The sequence below is a fragment of the Rosa chinensis genome, chromosome 6, assembly GCF_002994745.2.
Source record: "Rosa chinensis cultivar Old Blush chromosome 6, RchiOBHm-V2, whole genome shotgun sequence".
NCBI lineage: Eukaryota > Viridiplantae > Streptophyta > Magnoliopsida > Rosales > Rosaceae > Rosa > Rosa chinensis.
The window spans coordinates 51946199-51965254 of NC_037093.1; the positions used below are offsets into that span (position 1 = coordinate 51946199).

At 36.0% G+C, this 19056-nt stretch overlaps 2 protein-coding genes across 3 annotated transcripts; both read left to right on the forward strand.

Annotated features, from left to right (window-relative positions):
- Positions 1-772: 772 nt before the first annotated feature.
- LOC112169163 lies at positions 773-4942 on the forward strand. Of its 2 annotated transcripts, XM_024306146.2 has the most exons (9): positions 773-911; positions 997-1302; positions 1846-2045; positions 2188-2538; positions 2649-2849; positions 2984-3054; positions 3719-3858; positions 4281-4625; positions 4669-4942. In XM_024306146.2, exons 1-8 carry the CDS (start codon positions 866-868, stop codon positions 4613-4615), a joined length of 1650 nt encoding a protein of 549 aa, XP_024161914.1. In that variant the 5' UTR covers positions 773-865; the 3' UTR covers positions 4616-4625; positions 4669-4942. The 2 variants fall into 2 exon arrangements, with proteins under 2 accessions (XP_024161914.1, XP_040365752.1); XM_040509818.1 differs by having other exon boundaries at positions 4281-4779.
- Positions 4943-9779: 4837 nt separating this feature from the next.
- Positions 9780-11005, forward strand: LOC112168957 (LOB domain-containing protein 29). Its single transcript, XM_024305890.2, has 2 exons — positions 9780-10272; positions 10365-11005. The coding sequence occupies exons 1-2, from the start codon at positions 9991-9993 to the stop codon at positions 10644-10646; spliced, it is 564 nt and encodes a 187-aa protein (XP_024161658.1). The 5' UTR covers positions 9780-9990; the 3' UTR covers positions 10647-11005.
- The last annotated feature ends 8051 nt before the right edge of the window (positions 11006-19056 follow it).

Genomic DNA, 19056 nt, shown 5'->3' on the forward strand with positions numbered 1-19056 from the left:
GTGAAAAGGCAGTGGGGGTCGAAATCCTAAAGATGTGTATTTATAGGGGAGGCAAGGGTTTAGGGTTTACTTGCTTGAGCGGGCCTTTTGGTGAACTAGTCCACTACAACAGTTTTGCACTGTGGGCCGTGGGTTGATTTTAAGTTCTTGATGGATTTTTATTTATTTATTTATTGTTGAGGATAGTTAATGGAAAATTTAAGGATCCAGACAAAAATAAGTAGTGGATAAAATTCTCGGCCGAAATAATGAAACAAGACAAAGCTAATCTATCTCAAATATTGTTACCAAAATTTGATTCGTAAATGATCGATGTTTTATGCTTGACTAGCTCCTTTCAAAAAAAAAAAAACTGTTAGTAAAGAACTAAACTCGTGATAAATTATTGCATTCGACATTGATGTTTAAACAAGTTTCAGGGCCATAACAGAACTCTTAACTTTTAAATTTCACATAAAAAGAATCAACTCCAAGAGCCTCTCTAAAGTTGCGAGACATCTGAAAAATTGAGTCTTGTACATGATCAGCCATCAGTCAGAATATCTAACCTCAACAGAAGCTGTATTATGAGTGGCATACGAGTTAAGAGTTTCATAGATGAACCATGAAATTGAGGATTGATGGTGGGCATTCGGATACATAAGTATCAATTAGGCTTCTTCTTTTTTGTTTTTTTGAATGTTAGTACATGTTAAAATTAAAGCGGCCCGGCCCAGTTTGCTCCATGAAAAGACCAATATGACACATTAGTAGACCACAATCCCAATTTCAGTCCTCTGTTTCCAAACATTCCGCGTCGACGGCCACCGCTCATGCCAACCGCCCTTGAACTTTGAAAGCCTTCTCTTCTCTTCTCTCTGCTTCTATGGAAATGGCCAAGCATTCAGTGAAGCGTCTGCTCTGCAATTCACGTAAGCCCAAAAAGCACCAAACTTTGCTCTCTTATTCTTCCCCAACAATTCAAAGATCAAATTTTTATTACTTTTACTGTCTTAGATTTCACGCAAAGCTTGATGAAGAGAGAGGAATCATACCGGAGGTTGATATATAGCTTCGTGAATCGGTTTCAATCGCAAAGGTTGAAAGCAGACAAGGTGGATTCAGAGTCACTCAAGGAATCAAATGTTGCTGTTCATCCTCATCAAGCTTCTCTGAGGCTTAGAAAGGATGGCATTGGTAGTTATAGTAGTGGGGATGAAGATTTGAGCGAGAATAAGGAGAAAAGGTTAGAGCTTTCATGGCTTCCCAAAGCGCTTGAGCCAGCTCTGCAGTTGTGCAGGTGGGCTCTGACAGGCCCAACAGGTGTGTTTGCTGGTTTAGTAACTTGGGTTGTAATTGGTTTTGAATGAGTTTGTGTAATTTTGAAAGGTTTTGGTTGAAATTGTGTTATGGGAAATGGTCAGGTTGAGTTGGTGTTGAATGTGTTTGTGTTATTTGGAAGTGTCGGTTGGAGTTGGTTTTCAATAAATTTATGTGATTGGAAAGTTATTAGTTTGAGTTATTTCTGTATGAATTTCTGTTGTTTGAAAGTTTTGGCTTGAGGTTTGCTTGAAGGTGATTGAATAGAACTTGGGTTGTGATTGATGTTTCAGTTGGAGTTGGTCTTGAATGAATTTGTGTAATTTGAAAGTTTCAGCTTGATGGTTTTGGATGAATTGAAAGCATTAGTTTGAGTTGCTAATGAAATTGTCATTTGAAAGCTTCATCTCGAGTTGGTTTTGAATCAGTTTGTGTAATTTGAAAGTGAGTCTGTGAATGAGTTTGTGGTTGTATGCAATGAATTAGTGTATTTAAAAGTTTCGGTCTGAGTTGTGGATGAAGGTGCTTGTATATTGAACATTGCAGGGAACGGGGTGGGAAACAAACCCCCACCAAGTACTCGATCTGTCTCAGAGATCATTGCAAGCATCCAACGCAGTAAGACAGGCATTCAAGATTGGAGTTTGAGTGATCTCACTGTTGGTTTATTTCTTATTTATCTTCGTCAAGCATCTGTAAATCCATTTGAGGATGTTACTGGCATTCAGATCTCATCAGATAGATTGGTAATATGATAACCCTTTTAACCTCACAATGTTTCCTTACTTCTATGTTACGTTGTATAAACGCATTATAATTTGGTTTCAGTTTTGGTCTGCGACAAACATACTTCTTATTAGTAATTAGGGATTGTTTTTGTGTGTTTAGGTACATGACCTTATTTACCACGTTGAGTTGGCAAAAGGTTGTTATAAGGACAATGCTGCAGCTCTCGCAAGGAACTGCATGCTTCGAGAAAGCAATGTCTTGAAGTTTGTCAAATATTCTAGTGTCATGAGGCCGGGTTATTATATAGGAATTGATACTCGTAGAAAACTTGTGATTCTAGGAATCCGTGGAACTCATACTGTGTATGACCTTATTACTGACGTTGTTTCTTCAAGTGACGGTGAAGTCACTCTTGAAGGGTTTTCAACCCACTTTGGCACTGCAGAAGCTGCTCGTTGGTTTCTTACTCACGAAATGGGAAATATAAGGAAGTGCTTGGAGAAGTATGAGGTGGTGATTTTATACCTTGTATTTTTCTTTATTCTTTTCTCTTGAAGTTGTATCTTGTTTGAGGATTTCATTGTCATTGTTGGCTGTAGTTGAGCCCACTTTATTAACAGGGATTTAAGTTAAGGCTTGTGGGTCATTCTCTTGGAGGTGCTACAGCTGCTCTACTAGCAATAATGCTCCGTAAAAAGTCGTATAAGGAGCTAGGGTTTAGCCCAGAGATTGTTTCTGCTGTCGGATATGCAGCGCCACCTTGTGTCTCCAAAGAACTTGCTGAAAGCTGCTCCAGTTATGTCAGAACTGTTGTGATGCAGGTGGGTAAATACCTTTGATTATCTGCTCATTAAAATAACTGCTCGCATTATAATCCTATGTACTCCATGTTACATTTCTTTGGTTTATTTGTTATATTTCCCTTCTCATTTTTCACAAGATTTATTTTATGCAGGATGATATTATACCTAGACTTAGTGTAGCATCTCTTATGAGGTTGAGGAATGAAATTCTTCAAACTGATTGGTAAGTAAATTAGCATCTTTAAATGCTCATCATCTTTATTTTAAGACATGTTGAGAACAAATAGGCACAAGTGATTTGAGGGCCAGATTGCTTTATACTAATTAAGTAACAATTTAATTGTCATGATAGATCATTGTTAGCAATTAATACTTTAAATTTGCCTGTTAATTACTTGCTTCATTTCTCAGACATATCGAAGATTTAAGAATTCAAATAGTCAGGTTCTCAAACTTTGATTTATAGTTCATGCTGTCTGAATATGCATATATAGTTCACGGCTGTCTACTCAAGTTTTCTGATTATATGAATAGAAAACTTCCAAATCTGCTGCTAGAAAAATAAATAAATAATATGCAAAATTTTTTGCTCAGGTCTATGCTAAACCTTTTCTTATGCTTGGAATGATAATGATTATCCAGTTCTTTTCATTCAGGCTTAGGCTAATAGGTTTTCTCTCTTATTCAGATTATAGTGGAAATTCATCACTTCTTGGAGCATGAAATTCCCTTCTGTTTTGAGCCTAAACTCCATTCTGGTTGAAAGAATCATTCATCACTCTGTTTTGAGCATCAATTTTTTTGTACCAATGGCAATTTGAGTTTCACTGCATAGGCTTATCAAGCAATCAAACTTTATCCTTGTTTGTTTCTCCTATGTTTTACAGGATGAGTGTGATTGAGAAGGAAGACTGGAGAAGTGTCATAGATTTGGTGACAAATGCAAAACAGGTTGTATCTTCGGTGCAAGATGTTGCGGCAAAACTTGCTGATTATGCAAAATTCAGGAGCAATAAAGATTCCCCTGGTAAACCCACCCTGCTTTTTTTGTCAATGTGCCAATGTTACATCCATATTTTCACAAATGTGCTATAATTTTTGTACTGTCAGAAACCCAGTTTTATGCTACAAAATTTGGTGTTGTGGGATTTTGATACTTTAAAATAAACTGAGTGGTAGTGGTGGGTATAGATTGTTCTCTCTTACCTGCTCCTTGCTTGATTTTGGTTGTTGGGAAGGTAGTCAGTCATGGAAGTATAACAGATTTATCTCGAATTTTGGCGTATTATGAGTGCAAGTTTTTCACTGTTATTCTATCTAAACGGATGGATTATCACCTTAGAGGAAAACTTATGGAGCACACTTACCGCACTTGTCATTAGTTTTAGTTAGACATGTTTGACACCTTATGATTTTTCTTCACCAACTTGTCTTTTGGTGTCCGAACAGATGATCCGATGATAAAGAAGGCGGCTGCTGCTTCCAGAGCCCCTTTAAATGACAAAACTGTAAGAGATAATGCTGTTGGTAGTCCAAATGCTGCCAGTAGAGTGCCTGAGGAGTTATTCGTACCAGGTACTGTTTACTATTTAAAGAGGAATGTGGATGCTGATACTAGCGATTATTTTACACTTTGGAAGAGGAATCCGGGTGAACATTTTCAAAGGATTGTGCTTTCAAGCAACTTAATATCGGACCACAAGTGTGATAGCCATTATTATGCATTAAGAGATGTACTCAAAGGTTTGCCCTCCTCCAATGATGAAGGCAATTCTCTTAATTAATCAAAACAAGGTGCTCTGATATGAAGGCAATTCTCTTAATTAATCAAAACAAGGTGCTCTGATGTGTCCTCTGTAAAAATGTAACTTGACGTCAGAATTATTGACCACCTCAAGTTGTAATTATGACACTTGTTGAGTAATTAAAGCGATCTTTTCGATTAATATTTCAGTTGGTGTCATGCTACCGAATGTTCTGTATATCGTAGATATATAGCATAGTTGGAACTGTATCTGGTTTGCAGATGCCAAGTATATGATCTGTTACTGCTTTCTGCCAAAACTAAATTAAACAGTAGGCAATGAAAGCACTTTAGCTCCTTTGATGTCCTTGCTTATCAGTTATTACTTCCACTAATCTAATGTTTAACGCTAGCTCCTCCACTACCCTGCTTATTTCCTTTTATTGGTCCCTTTTGCATTTCCTTATCTTCATTGTCATTACTTTTTTCGCTTTGAGATTTGTGTCTTACTTTAGTCCCAGATGATGAATTTCAATTTTGAAGGTCTTCAATTCTTCAAAGCTTTTGGGTAATGATCAGGTTCCCATTACCTGCCATGAAAGGTATGCCTAAACTCTAAGCAAGCTAGAATTAGTTGTATTTATTATAGCCATATCTAGAGACTGCTAGGCAGATCTAAGATAGAGCTATTTATATAGGATACTATCCAAGGTAAAACCTGAAAAGCACATCTAGATGTTTCCTGAAGAACCGAAAGAAAATCCCAATTCATAAAACTTACCTACCCATTCAAATTTTGTAAAAGCATGAAAGCAACCGAACCCTACCCTACTCTAAGTTCTTTTTTTCTTTTGGCTAGAGCCCTATTCAGCAATATTAACGATGTTTAAGAAGTCGATTAAAAACATTAATTAACGAAGAATGTCTGATGGTGATAATAGGAAGAGCATTGGACCACAGACAGAGAGAAAGAGTCGGTGCTTGGTTGGATTTAACACAATTCAAACTGCCAAGGGTCTTGACAAATAAGAACTCTGCAGAAAATTTCTTGAAACTAAAGCCATCCATTGTCATGTTAATCTATTAGCTTAGACTCCCTTTGCTTCTCTCTTAGGTTTGTCTTGTCTCTGCTGACACTGGCTTAATTTCTAAGCCCTATGTTGAAAGAAAGTCATGGTCTATAAAGCTCCAAGTCTTTTTTGCCAAAAAAAAAAAAAAAAAGGTCCAATTCTTTATCACCATACTTGATCAACAAAACAAAACCTTCTCTATCTCCTAGATTATATTAACCCTCAGTGAAGTTAACATCACATTTGTCCTCAGTGTTCTTACTAGAAGGCCATTTGATTCATGATTTCAGATCACCCCCCATATTATGGTTTGGACTTTGAAGAATTGCCCTCTATTCAAACTACATGAAACTTATAATTACTATTAATATATAGATAGATCAGTTAAGCAAATCATGGCAGGTAAGATGGCCAAAAAGACAGATGATGTAATGTAAACTATATGGGCACAAATGCTCTATGCATCTGTAATCCTCTTGAAAATGAAACATTCACAAGTCGATTTGCTTGATCGTGGCTCTTAGGACATAACTTGGTTGCTTTTGTGTTATTATTTATCAATTTGAAACGTTAGTTTATTTATCCTGATTTTCGACACTCCTTGACTTTAATTATATTTTCTACTTGTGTTTTACTCATCCGTCATAATTTTCTACTTGTGTTTTACTCATCCGTCATCAATCCCAGAAGAGAATACTTCCCTTGTCTTTTCTGGTTTGAAGTTCATGTTTGAACTTTCCTGCAGAACAAGATTGTGATTAGCATTTGCTTTTAAGTTTTAATTATTCCCATTAGTTAGTTTCTGGATTTTCTTATCAATCATGGTGGATATATTTTAGGGACGTGACATAGTAGCATGAGCTCAACTTCTGTTCTGGTCTTCTCGATTGAGCAAACTATTGGAACAAAGAAAACTTAGCAACCATCCACACACGTGCACTGGTCCCCACGTGCCACCTCTGTGTCGGTTTTGACTGGTCAGAAAAAAAAAATTATATATATATAATAGGCTAGTGCCTGGTAGTCCGAAAGATAATATGATCTATATTTCATTCAAGAAAAAGATAATATGATCTATAATTTTCCTGCCCCTAGAGATAAAATTATTAGACAATACCTATGATTTGAAGGACAAAGTTGGCCAGGCTATTTTCTAAAATTCTTAGCATAACTTCTAAATCCTAGCAACAATATATCAAGATATAACATATATTAATAAAAAGTTGGCCACCAAAGGATTACAGATTTTTTTTTTTTTTTTTTTTTTTTTTAACAATTCAGTTGAATCGAGTTTTGCATGACAAGTCATATGATTCTAGTTTATATTTATTATCATATAACCCTGGTTCAAATTTGTGTCAGATACTCAGATTGCATCAAATTTCTTCTTGAAATGATTTCTGGTTTACTTTTGTAAATAAAGATAGAACTGATTTACCCTTTACATTAATATGTATGTATCAGATGTGAGAACCTTGATAACCCACTCAATAAGCACAAAAGAAAATAATAACGACCAACAAGACTACGACATCTAGGCCAGAACGATGTTAAAGGACTCTGATTCCTTTCCATTTTTGGTAGATGTGAGAGTTATTGGCTTTAATTCAGGGTTAATTATTTTATAGATTTTTCTATTTGTAACATGTTTGATGAATTTCTTCAGCAACTTTTGACTCTCTGTAATTAACCATAGCGTCCTAATTATTTGATTCCCCCACAGGGATTGAATTTGTTCTTGGCTATGAATTTCTTTAGTGAAATCATCAGCTACTTTCATTTCATTATAGATAGATTCACGACTTCTTATTTTCTCGGATTGATGGATAGTTTATTGTAGTGATTGTCAAATCACAAAGACAATGTTATAAAGGCAAAGCTACACAAAAGTTTTTGTATGGCTCTTGATTTGATTTTTGTATGGCTTGTACAAGACATGCAAACAAATTACAGTTGTATCAATTTTTGTATGGCTTATACAATGCATGTTAACCGGTTAAGATTCATGTGCTAGAATACTGTTAGCTCATAGATTAGCTGAATCAAATACCAAGTTAAATTAAATCAAGAAAATTTAATTGGAAAACTTTACAATCAGACATTACTATGCTAATGGTGTCGTTGATAGATTAGCTCCTCTTTTTTTTTTTTCATCTATCATTAACTCGAGTTTGAGTGTCTTAACTATTATGCTAATATGATTGTAATTGGTTCCTATCAGCAGTAAATAAGACCATTTTCATCCAAGCCCTCGGAGTCTCAAAGCCCCCTTGGCAAAATGAGAGAGTGGTATTCAATTAACAAAGTTATATGGCTTTATTTGATAAAAGTATTTGCCTAATATTGCTCAAAGCGTCTTTCTTTCTTGTTTCTCCAAATTGAACAATGAAAAGAAATACTTTTTTTTTTTAAAGGGGATGAAAAGAAATACTTAAAAACACTCCTTGATTGGCAAAAAGCTACACATATAAGAGCATCCTTTTAAGTATATTTTTCATTCAAAAGTCTAGATAAACGCATGACAGAATGGTTATATCGTGTGCTTGTTCTTTTAGAGCTTAGTGGAACAGGTTCTACATTATTTTCTACTAATAAAGGTAATTATTAATTAAATAAATCCACACTTTAATTAGCATGATCTTTTTTGTCTCGATGATCATTCCTCCCTTTCCATGCTTAAGTGGCCAACATTTATACATGGCCGCTCAGCTGCATTCTTTATTAACAATGTGGATTATGGTAGCCAATCTGGTTGATTATACCAAGCTCAAACCACTTTTTTCTTTTAATTGGAAAGCTTAAACCCATGTTGATAGGTTCAACTGTGTTCTACTTGAAATTTAAAATAACCCTTTTAGTTGCTCAGTAGTCCAAACCATTTTAATTTCATCTACCAAATGGCATATATTGGTTATCTTCTCCATTGATTGAAAGGATACTAGCTAGCTTTACAATTAGTATTAGATTAGTTGGGTTGTGGGGTCTCAATTAGTGCATAATTATGCTGCAAGTTTCTAAATGTTTATGCTACGTGGTACACAAGCAAGTGATTAGGAGAATGGAAGAGATCTAGAAGAGATTACTCATTATATAATATGAGTTGATGAGACTGGCATTGTACATATTTCTCGACAAGCCATGACCTGAATTACCAGAAAGGTGACATTTCCCATTTCCGAGTTGTGCTAGCGTTGTATTACAGTGTCATTATCTTTTGTTTCATTCGATTTTAGAATATATGCTTCTTAGATTTCTATTATAATCTTCCTTTGTTCTTTTAAACTTTGATTACCCTGTACTTGATGAGTATATTATTAATCCCGTAATCACTATCTTCATATATTAAAATGATAATTAACAGTACAGTCCCCATTAATGGACCGTTGTGGGCCTGTGATCTGTCCATCACTCCCATTAAAAACTCATGAAGCCCTCACTCTGAAGTGGGAGTCAATAGCCTTGAGAACAGATCAAGGTATAAAGAGTTAACTCTCTTGTTATTGTAAATTTGTAATTGAACTTTTCTTTATCTAATTGGTACATTGAGTTGGCACACACACCTGAATCATTGCAGGAAGGATAAATAATTACATAAACAAATGAAGCAATAGATGAACAGGGAGTGATTTTTTTTTTAAATGTTATGTTGTTAGACCGTTAATTATCACACATTCATATGATCGATGAATCTAATTAATGACCAGTCATAAATTGTTGGACTGTTGAACTTCTGCATAGCTGAATACAAGAAATGATGACTGATTCCTGTATCAAACTGCTCACATTGTTCGATTTTTTCATTGTTTATCAAATGTTCTTGAATAACATGATAGGATGATCAAATTCATGTACCAATCTACACAGAGATGGGTGAAATCTGATGATTCATCAATTGAGCAATGGCATCCACACCCATTTGCCAGCTTTTTAAGTCTCTGCATGTATTAGTTTATGCTATTTGGCCTGTTACTGACTCATATAAGTCTCATAATTTTGAGTGAACTAAAAAATGACTTCAATATTTATCTTATAATGGATCCAGATATGAAAGAAGAAAATAAGTTTGGTTGATAGCTTGCTGATGGATGTTTTGTCGTTTAAGGAATCTTATTTGAGAGTATGAAGATTTAGTATTGAGGGTTGAGAGCTGATTGGAAAAAGGGAAGAATAAGAGTGAGCTCTGTAGCCCATAATGGGAACCTATGCCAATTTAGTATTCACTAATTGTCATTAAACATATTATTAAACATTAAGCTGATGCTATGCACAACTGCATACAGATCATATATAAGGGTAAGTATTAAAGTCATTAAACCACAGATTAACTCTTAATTCAAAGATCAACATGGCAGGGTCTGCTGGTTCTCCTTGTGGAGCCTGCAAGTTCCTGAGAAGAAAATGTGCAAGGGGTTGCATTTTTGCACCTTATTTCTGCGATGAACAAGGTGCTACACATTTTGCAGCCATCCATAAGGTTTTCGGAGCAAGCAATGTGTCGAAATTGCTTTCTCAACTCCCTGTTAATGATCGTTGCAGAGCTGCGCTTACAATTTCGTATGAAGCTCAAGCCAGGGTTCAAGATCCTGTTTATGGCTGTGTTTCCCATATTTTTGCTCTCCAACAACAGGTTAGTTAAATTGATTACATTGTTTAACAGTCGTGTATATACACTACTTTAGCTAGTAGTCACTTTTACTAATATGTAAACTCTTCTTGCAGGTTCTTAATCTGCAGGCACAACTAGCTTCAGCCAAGGAACAAGCAGCTAAAAGCTATTCCACTGGCTCTGACAATTCAATGAACCCAAGTTGGCTTCAGTACTCGGAAAATTTAAACATGACGAATCAGCAACAACCCATCTCTTTCGGGAATGACGAAAATTTTATGGTTCCAGAAGTACTAAATGACATATATGGAAGCTTTGGGGTGTCTTCTAATTCCATGATCTCATTAGATCACATGCAAACAAACAGTATGCAGTGGAGTTTTGATCAAGCCTAAAGACAAATACGAAGGATGACTTTGATCGAGTTAATTGCCAGCAGCATTCTTGAGACGATATTGAGGCCTCAGAGCCGGAGTTAATGTAGGGAATTTGAAGAGGATTTTTCCATTTTTTAATTGCTGCTGCATAATGATGCTGCAATATAAGCTAGCTACTAGCTAGTGTCAAACCCTAGATGAATGTCAAAGACGTATGCAGTACTAGGGTATTCAATTATTCATAGACACCCAGAATCATAATCAAAATTATTTTCTTTTAGTTCCGTCAGTTCTATGTATCTTATCATATAATTTCCTGTTTCTGATGTAAACTTTACCATGATATGAGTAACGTAATGATCTACCCAAGAATGCCATTAAAGTTTATCTTTTGTTTCCATTGTTTCATGTAATGGTAATTAATTAATAGTTCTGCTAGTTTTGCCATTAAAGTTTAACTGTTCAGGCACTCATGAGTGAAAATGTCTCAGCTAAGATCAGATCTATTTCGAAAATACTCCTGCGCAACAAGCAGTTATAGAGACAAGATATAGAATTCTGTTAGTCAATTCCATAAGACAGAGTCTTGCGGTAAATTAATTAATCATGTTTTTGTTAATTGAAAGTTCCCTATGGCATAACTTCTAGATCTAGCTAATAATTAAACTTCAGCTTTTCAATCATTTTAATCTGTCAGTAATCGATCAAGCTCCCCCACCATTAGTCACCTTTGTAAAGTATGTCGATCCACCACAATTAGTCTGCCTTGATTGGAAGACCTGGCTAGCTAGGCCAAGTCTAGGTGTGTAATGGAATCCAAGGTTAATCACAACTTCAACAACACCACTTTCCAAATAAAAGGCAAGAAGAAAAGGTTCAAGGAGAAATTAAATTGTTAAAACAATAGTATATCTACCAGACTACCACTTCGATCTCTTTAATCTTCATGTACATGACATGATATGAGTAACGTAATGATCTACCCAAAAGAACATATATATGAAGGTCTCGATCGAAAACCCTTCACCCTTCAGAATAGGTGTTCTTCACATTGCAACCAATTTTGTTTGTTTGTCTTTTTTTAAAGTTGATCAAGATGTAAAAAGCACGTACATTTTACTCCAATATGAGCATTTGGATGGAACTCAGTTTTCTATAATAAGCCAAAGTATGTCGCTCATATCTCAATATTAATGCGTGAGCCATGCTTGCGAATCATAAATAATAATAATAATAATAATAATAATAATAATAATAATAATAATAATAATAATAAATAAATAAATAAAACCTGCAATATGGGGTATGTTCCTATTTGTTTAGGAGATGCATAAACAAAATGGGCAGTGACCAGTTACCCGAATTAGGCCAAACAGAAACTCAAACACTCTACCAAGAGATATTTGTGCCCACTTACCTAAACTAACAGTGCAACGACACGTCTGGGATCTGAAAACAAACAAATTACAAACCGTGCTACTCCCTCTACCCACTAACAGCACGACTCGATTCACTTTACCTTTTCAGCTCTCTCTCTCTCTCTCTCTCTCTCTCTCTCTGGGTAAACGACCACAATATTCACCGAACACCGGCGATTAAGATTCAAGGTCTGGAAGCGGTTGTATTTTCGCCAGCTTCGGGTAAAAATTGAATTTTCGATTCGTTTTTTAGGTTTTCAGCAAAATCGATTACATAAATATTTAAGCTTGTTGATAGCTTAAATTTGGTTCATATCTGTGAAATCTATGAAATATACTTTGCATGTGCAAAAATCTGTGAAATCTAGGGTTTCTAGTTCATACGTGTGAAATACTATTGTGAATGTTGTTTTTTGATTATAAACTATTAATTCAGTAGAAATGGAGACTCATTGAACGCCTATTGTGGAGTCGAAATCCAAAAAAAAAAAAGATTATTGCCCCCTAATAATATGTCTATTGGGGGCAATAATCACTGCACTATTTATTAAAGTACACTAATATGTTATTGATTGAAAATTAAGTGTATTTTTAGTGGTCTATTGGGGCAATAGTATTGCCCCCAATAATATCTTAACTGTGGTTCATTAATCACTGAAATTAGGGTTTTATAAAGTCTTCTGTTGCTTTGCGTTTATTAAAGTACACTAATCTGTTATTGATTGAAAATGGAGTTTATTTGGTGGTCTACTGGGGTCCAATAGACATATTATTGCCCCACAATAATTCCTTTATTGGGGGTCAGTAATTTTAGAAACTTTGATTTTGAAAGTCTAAGATGGTTTGTTGAGGGGAAATACACAGAAATAATCATTTTGGTTTTGTTTGCGTGCAGAATGGCAAGACCAAGATTCAACCTATTGAGTGATTTCGAAGAGGAACCAAGCAAGAAAGCTGGGGACAGCATGAGGAAAAGAATTCTAAAGAGAATTATGACTCTTAATGAATCAAGCAAAGAAGTGAAGATTGAAATCCTGAACATGATATCTAACTTTGAATGTATTGTAAAGTATAGGATCTTTGTTTTGAAAGTAGGAATTTAACTTAAGGATTCCAAAAATAGGGATTGTACATTCTTGTATTGAACTTATTTTCCAATTATGGTGAAATGACATTACTTTTGTTGCCTTCAAATTATTACAAGTCATTTTCAAAAAGTTGTTGATAGATTCATTCCCCAAAATAATCAGGTTTATTGGAGGGTCATAAAAAGTTTACTGCCCCCCAATAATCTTTATAAAGATGATTAGAAGTAACTCATTTGGGTTTTAAATTAGTTTACAATATGATGGATATATGAACTCCACTTAGGGCCTGGTTTAGATCGATCCGATCTGAAAAAGTTGAAAACCGAGATCGAAACCGGCACTATCGGTTCGGTCCAGATCGGTCTTTTGAGCATTAAAACCGATGAGAAACCGACCCGAAAACAATCGGGCCGGTCTTTCGGTTTTTCTGGCCAAGAAACTTATTTTTCCAGATTTCACTCATTTCATTCTTTAGGTAACTTGCTTCCAATTTTCATAATCCCAGATAAAAGCTATAAGCTAATGGAGCTGCACAAAACATCAGAAACTTTGCAAAACTGTGCTTACTGCACTTACTGCAGAATTGCAGATTCACACAGACACACACTGCATAGTACAGATTGAAACAATTTTGAATCTTCTATGAGTTGCAAATTTAATGCAAAATATGAAGTAGCAGACTATCCAAAGTTGCAAATAAAGCAGTAAAGCCATCCAATCCAACTATGCAAACTTAGCCAATTAAGTCATCCAAATATGCACTGAAACTAAAGCCAATAAGCCATATATAAACAGATAAACAGTCATAAACTCAAGTAACTAAACACGCTCAACTGAAGCCATAAACAATACTACAATGCAGTTAATTATTTCAATCAAAACCCCTTAAACAATCACTAGAATGTAGTTCAATATTTCAATCAAAAGCCCATAAACAATCACTAGAATGCAGTTCAATATTTCAATCAAAAACAACACTTATTAAAAGTTTAAAACTTTAAGGCTTCAAGCCATGTCTTGCTTGACTCTTGAACCCTCAACGACAAGGGCAGAAACCAGGAAGGCAGGAACTTCATGAATCATGAGAATGATGACACCATTGATTCAACTCATAGGGCTCCACCCTGCATAAAAAAGGGGTAGTTCAACGCAAATAAAAAACATGCAGAAACAATATTTGCATATCATCAGCTAACAACTATATTCAAATGATGGTTCAAAACTTCAAATGTTCAATACTCGAAATCTTAAATGACTGAAATCTAATAATGCATAAATTCTTCGAAATTGACCAACTATATTGCACTTCATATAGTTCTTCATTTTTTTGGCCTATTGGAAACTGTCTTTTTTTATGTTGCCGAAGCTTCTTGCTTGTTCATTGCTGGAACAACTTGTTGCTTTTTTGTTGATGGAGTTGCTCCTTTGATTCCTTTCCCTTTGGCAGCTTTGACTTGTGCACTAGCTACTGTATCTTTAAGCATATGGTCTACGAAAGAACAATTCACATTATCACGAAAGTGCAAATTGTAAAGTCATTAAACACAAATTTGAAATATTCAAATTGTAGCTCTCTCAACTTCTTCATAGAAGTACATATCCTCAACTGTTGGAACATATTCGATGCTTTGAATGCTTTCTAACCTCAACCAATTTTGGAAACATATCAATGCTTCAACTGTTTTTGCAGATAGTGAACTTCTGAATGGATCGATTACGTACCCTCCTCCCCATGCTAAAACAGCTTTCACTAGCAACTGTGCTTGCTTCAATTGCAGGCACATCCTTGGCCACTAATGCAAGATTGGGGTACTTAGAACCATTAAGCTTTCACCATTGCAGAAGCTTCCAATCTTCATTTTCTGGAGGGTCTTCAATAGGGTCTAGCAAGTATCTATCCACCTCGTGTGACACCACAGTCTGATCTAAGTCTTCCAACTCTTGTTTCCAATCAGCTTGCATGGCAGCCATCTTCCCACTCATTTGGGTTCTTGAAATTTTTGTGCTAGAGCTGCCGGTACTACTTGTTGTAGCTTTCTCAGCCTCATTGCCACTTGGTCTCATCTTTTTGGTGCCCAAAGATGATGAATACAAGTCTGTGAGGTTCACCAGTAATTCCTTCAGCTCAGCAAACCTATGCTTGATTGTTGTACGATCAAGTTTAAGCCATATTCTACATACCCTCTCAAAATTGCGAAGCTTGTATCGAGGATCTAAAACCAGAGCCACCAAAAGTAAGTGATTCATGTCATCGAGGCTTGCAAAATATTTTTTAAACTTACTCCTCATCTTCACTGCCATCTCAAACAAGAGCTGTTCTGTATTGCTTCCATTACACATCTCAGGCCGGTCAAAGAGGTCGTCAATCTCAGCTTCAATTGCCACGATATCATGGAATGCTTTCTAAGCTGTGGGACTGTTTGTGGCTGATATCCTCATTGTCACATCATAGAATACCTGCAAATGTACCATTATAAAAAAACTGATTTATTAAAGTAGCATGAAACTGCAAAAAATAAAACACAAATGCATAACTAAAAAGAGAAAACCGTAAACTAAAACAGAAAAGTAGCCACCATAAAACTGAAAACTGTAAACTAAAATGCAGAAAGTACAAAGTGAAATGCAGAAAATGTAAACTGAAATGCAGAACTGTAAACTGTAAATGCATGCAGAACTGTAAACTGAAAATGCAGAACTCAAATTTATTAAAGAAACTGTAAAGTGTATTCTGAAATGTAGAAACTTAAATGCAGAATTGAAAAGTGGCTGATTACCTTGAGGAAATTAACAAAAACAGTACCCCTTTCCCAATCAGTTTCGATGGGTGGCCCTACCCTTTTCATCTTCTCTTTTGTTATGTTTGCATCTTCTGATTCTGCCCCTTCTAACCACTCATCATCCTCAACCTCTTACTCATCAAAATAACCCTTGTATTTTGTGTCTTCCTCTTCTGCCATGCGATCAAACCCTTTTCGAAGCTTAAGGGCTACAACATTTAGAAGGTGGAATTCCACCGAGTTGGCACATCCAATATGCACACCTTCTTGCAATCCAATTGTTCTATGGCAACACATCGCTTAAAAACATCAAGCCTTAGAGACAAACTCCTAACATAACAAACTGCATTTTTAACCAAAGCCACAGATTTATCCATCATTCTTAACCCTGATTTCACAATCAAGTTGAGAATGTGAGCTAAACACCTCACATGAAGCCACTTAATTCCACCGAGTTGGCACATCCAATATGCACACCTTCTTGCAATCCAATTGTTCTATGGCAACACATCGCTTAAAAACATCAAGCCTTGCAGACGAACTCCTAACATAACAAACTGCATTTTTAATCGAAGCCACAGATTTATCCATCATTCTTAACCCTGATTTCACAATCAAGTTGAGAATGTGAGCTAAACACCTCACATGAAGCCACTTACCTCCTAAAACAGGCTGTTTTTACCAAGTCAGTATCTTTTTCCTAATGTAATCGATAGCAACTTTGTTTGCGGATGCGTTATCCACCGAAATAGTCAACACTATCTCGATTCCCCATTCAAGTAGGCATGTTTCCAGCAGCCCTCCTATGGTGTTCCCTTGATAATTAGGAATTACACAAAAGTTAAGATTTCTTTTGTGTAAATTCCAGCCACCATCTATGAAATGAGCTATAACCACCATGTAATTTATATTTTGCACCGATGTCCATGTATCGGTGGTTAAATTAACACAGTGGCTAGCTAGCACCTACCTAAGTTTCTTCTTCTCAACATCATACAATTTCCAAAATGTGGTTACAACTAATCTACTAGAAGGAGTCTTAAACCTAGGACATGCAACTTTACAAAACCTTTGAAACCCTTCCTTCTCCGGGTGACTAAATTGCAGCTCGTCTATTACTATCATCTCAACTCAAGCTCTTATGCAAGCATCTTGACTAAATGCCCTCATAGTTAAAGAAGGTTCATTCAAGTTCCCACCAGCTACAAACACTTGTTGAAACTCTTCCAGATCTATCCTACCAGGGTATTTCTTACACACAACCTCTATATGCCTCTTTTAGCTGCTGGTGCCATTATCATATAGATTGCAAGCAAGGTCTGTAGAACAATACCTGCATTTGGCTCGCTTGGTAGTCCCAACCTGGACCTTCTTTCCATCTTTGAACTCATACAATGGCTTGTCAATCTTCTCATAGTGCTCCCATACTATCGAACGCTCCCTCGACCTTGTGGATGTACTCTTCCTCGATCTCTTTTTTGGTTTTGGTGGTCGTGACAATGTCATCGTAGATGGAGTTCCAGCAGAAGATGGAGTACCAATACTTGCAGTTGCAGCAACGACAACATTATTCTCAGCAATTTCTGTGTAGGGATCAGACTTGGAATTGGAGTTTGCATTACTCGATTCCGAATTTGAATTGGGTTCGGAATGGCTTAAGGATTGGGATTGGGATTGAGTTTGTGGTGTTTTTGCAGTGGATAAATCCATGGGTGATTGATCGACACTCGAGAGTCGAGAGTGAAGAAGAACTGAAGAACAAAAGAAGTGATCGTTTTCTCGAACTGAAGAGGACGGCTTGGAATAATGGAATGGGGTCTTTAGGTCGAAGACTAGAAATGAAATTGGGTGATTTCCTGCAAGTGAGTTTAGGCTATCCTCTATAGACTCAGCTGAGAACCAACTAAAATTGGACACGTAGACAAGTACGAAGTATCGGTCCTAATCAGTCCCCTGAATATGGAAACCGAGCCCGACCCGAAGAACCCTTTAATTGGTTCGGTTTAGCCCGAACCGAGAAATTCAGCTATCAAACCCGACCCGAATAGTAGGTTTCAGTCCGGATCAAACCGGTCTCTCGGTCTCTTGGTCTCTTAGGTGAAAACGCCTAGCCCTAACTCTACTCATTAGACAAATACGCTATCCACTTAATAAGTTTTGCTGCAACTTCCACCAATTTTTGAAACAAAAATCTCAATACAATCTAACTGATATACCCTAGCACTGCAGAACAGCATCTAGAAATCAGGATCAGAATGAAGAAAACAAACTTCACAACCAGGAACTGAATACTGAAGCTCAATAACATCACTTGGCAAAAACTGGCACCTATGGAAAATGTCTTCATACAAGTCAGGATAGCTCATACATTGATTCAGAGGAACTATATAATCTTTGCCAAAATAAATGCACCTAGCAACCAAAGGATCATCCATATTCCTGCAAAAAATAACAAAACAAAGATATTATTACCCCCCCCCCCCCCCCCCCCCCAATAATATGATCAAAACAACCAAAACAGCAGTACCAAATTACTCTGAACACAAAGGAAAAGATCACTAAACAACAATTATATAGACTTTATAACACTTAAGACACATTACTGGCCCCAATAAACATATTATTACCCCCAATAATGTATTCAGAACTACCAAAACACTTCATAAACTGTAATAAATTACTCTGAACACAAAATAAAAGATCAGTAAACAACAATTATATAATAACAATTAAAACACATTATTGGCCCCAATAGACAAATTATTTTCCCCCAATAATATAGTCAGAACTACAAAAACACTTCACAACCAGCTCAAAGTTAACAAGAACCTCAGTTTCACCAAAATCAGTTCGAAGTTAACACAGAAATTCAAAACTAGCACAATGTACACAAAAAGACCTAGAAATACAAATTAGAACTACAAAAACACTTCACAACCAATTCAAACTTAACACGAAGCTTAGATTCACCAAAATCAGTTCGAAATTAACACAACAATTCAAAACTAACACAATGTACACAAAAAGACCTAGAAATTCAAATCAAACAGATTAAACTGAGCTAAAATCAAATAATTAGAGATCGATAAAGAAAAGAAGCAAACCGCGATGAAGGAGCACAAACAAGAGCTTGATCTCGGTC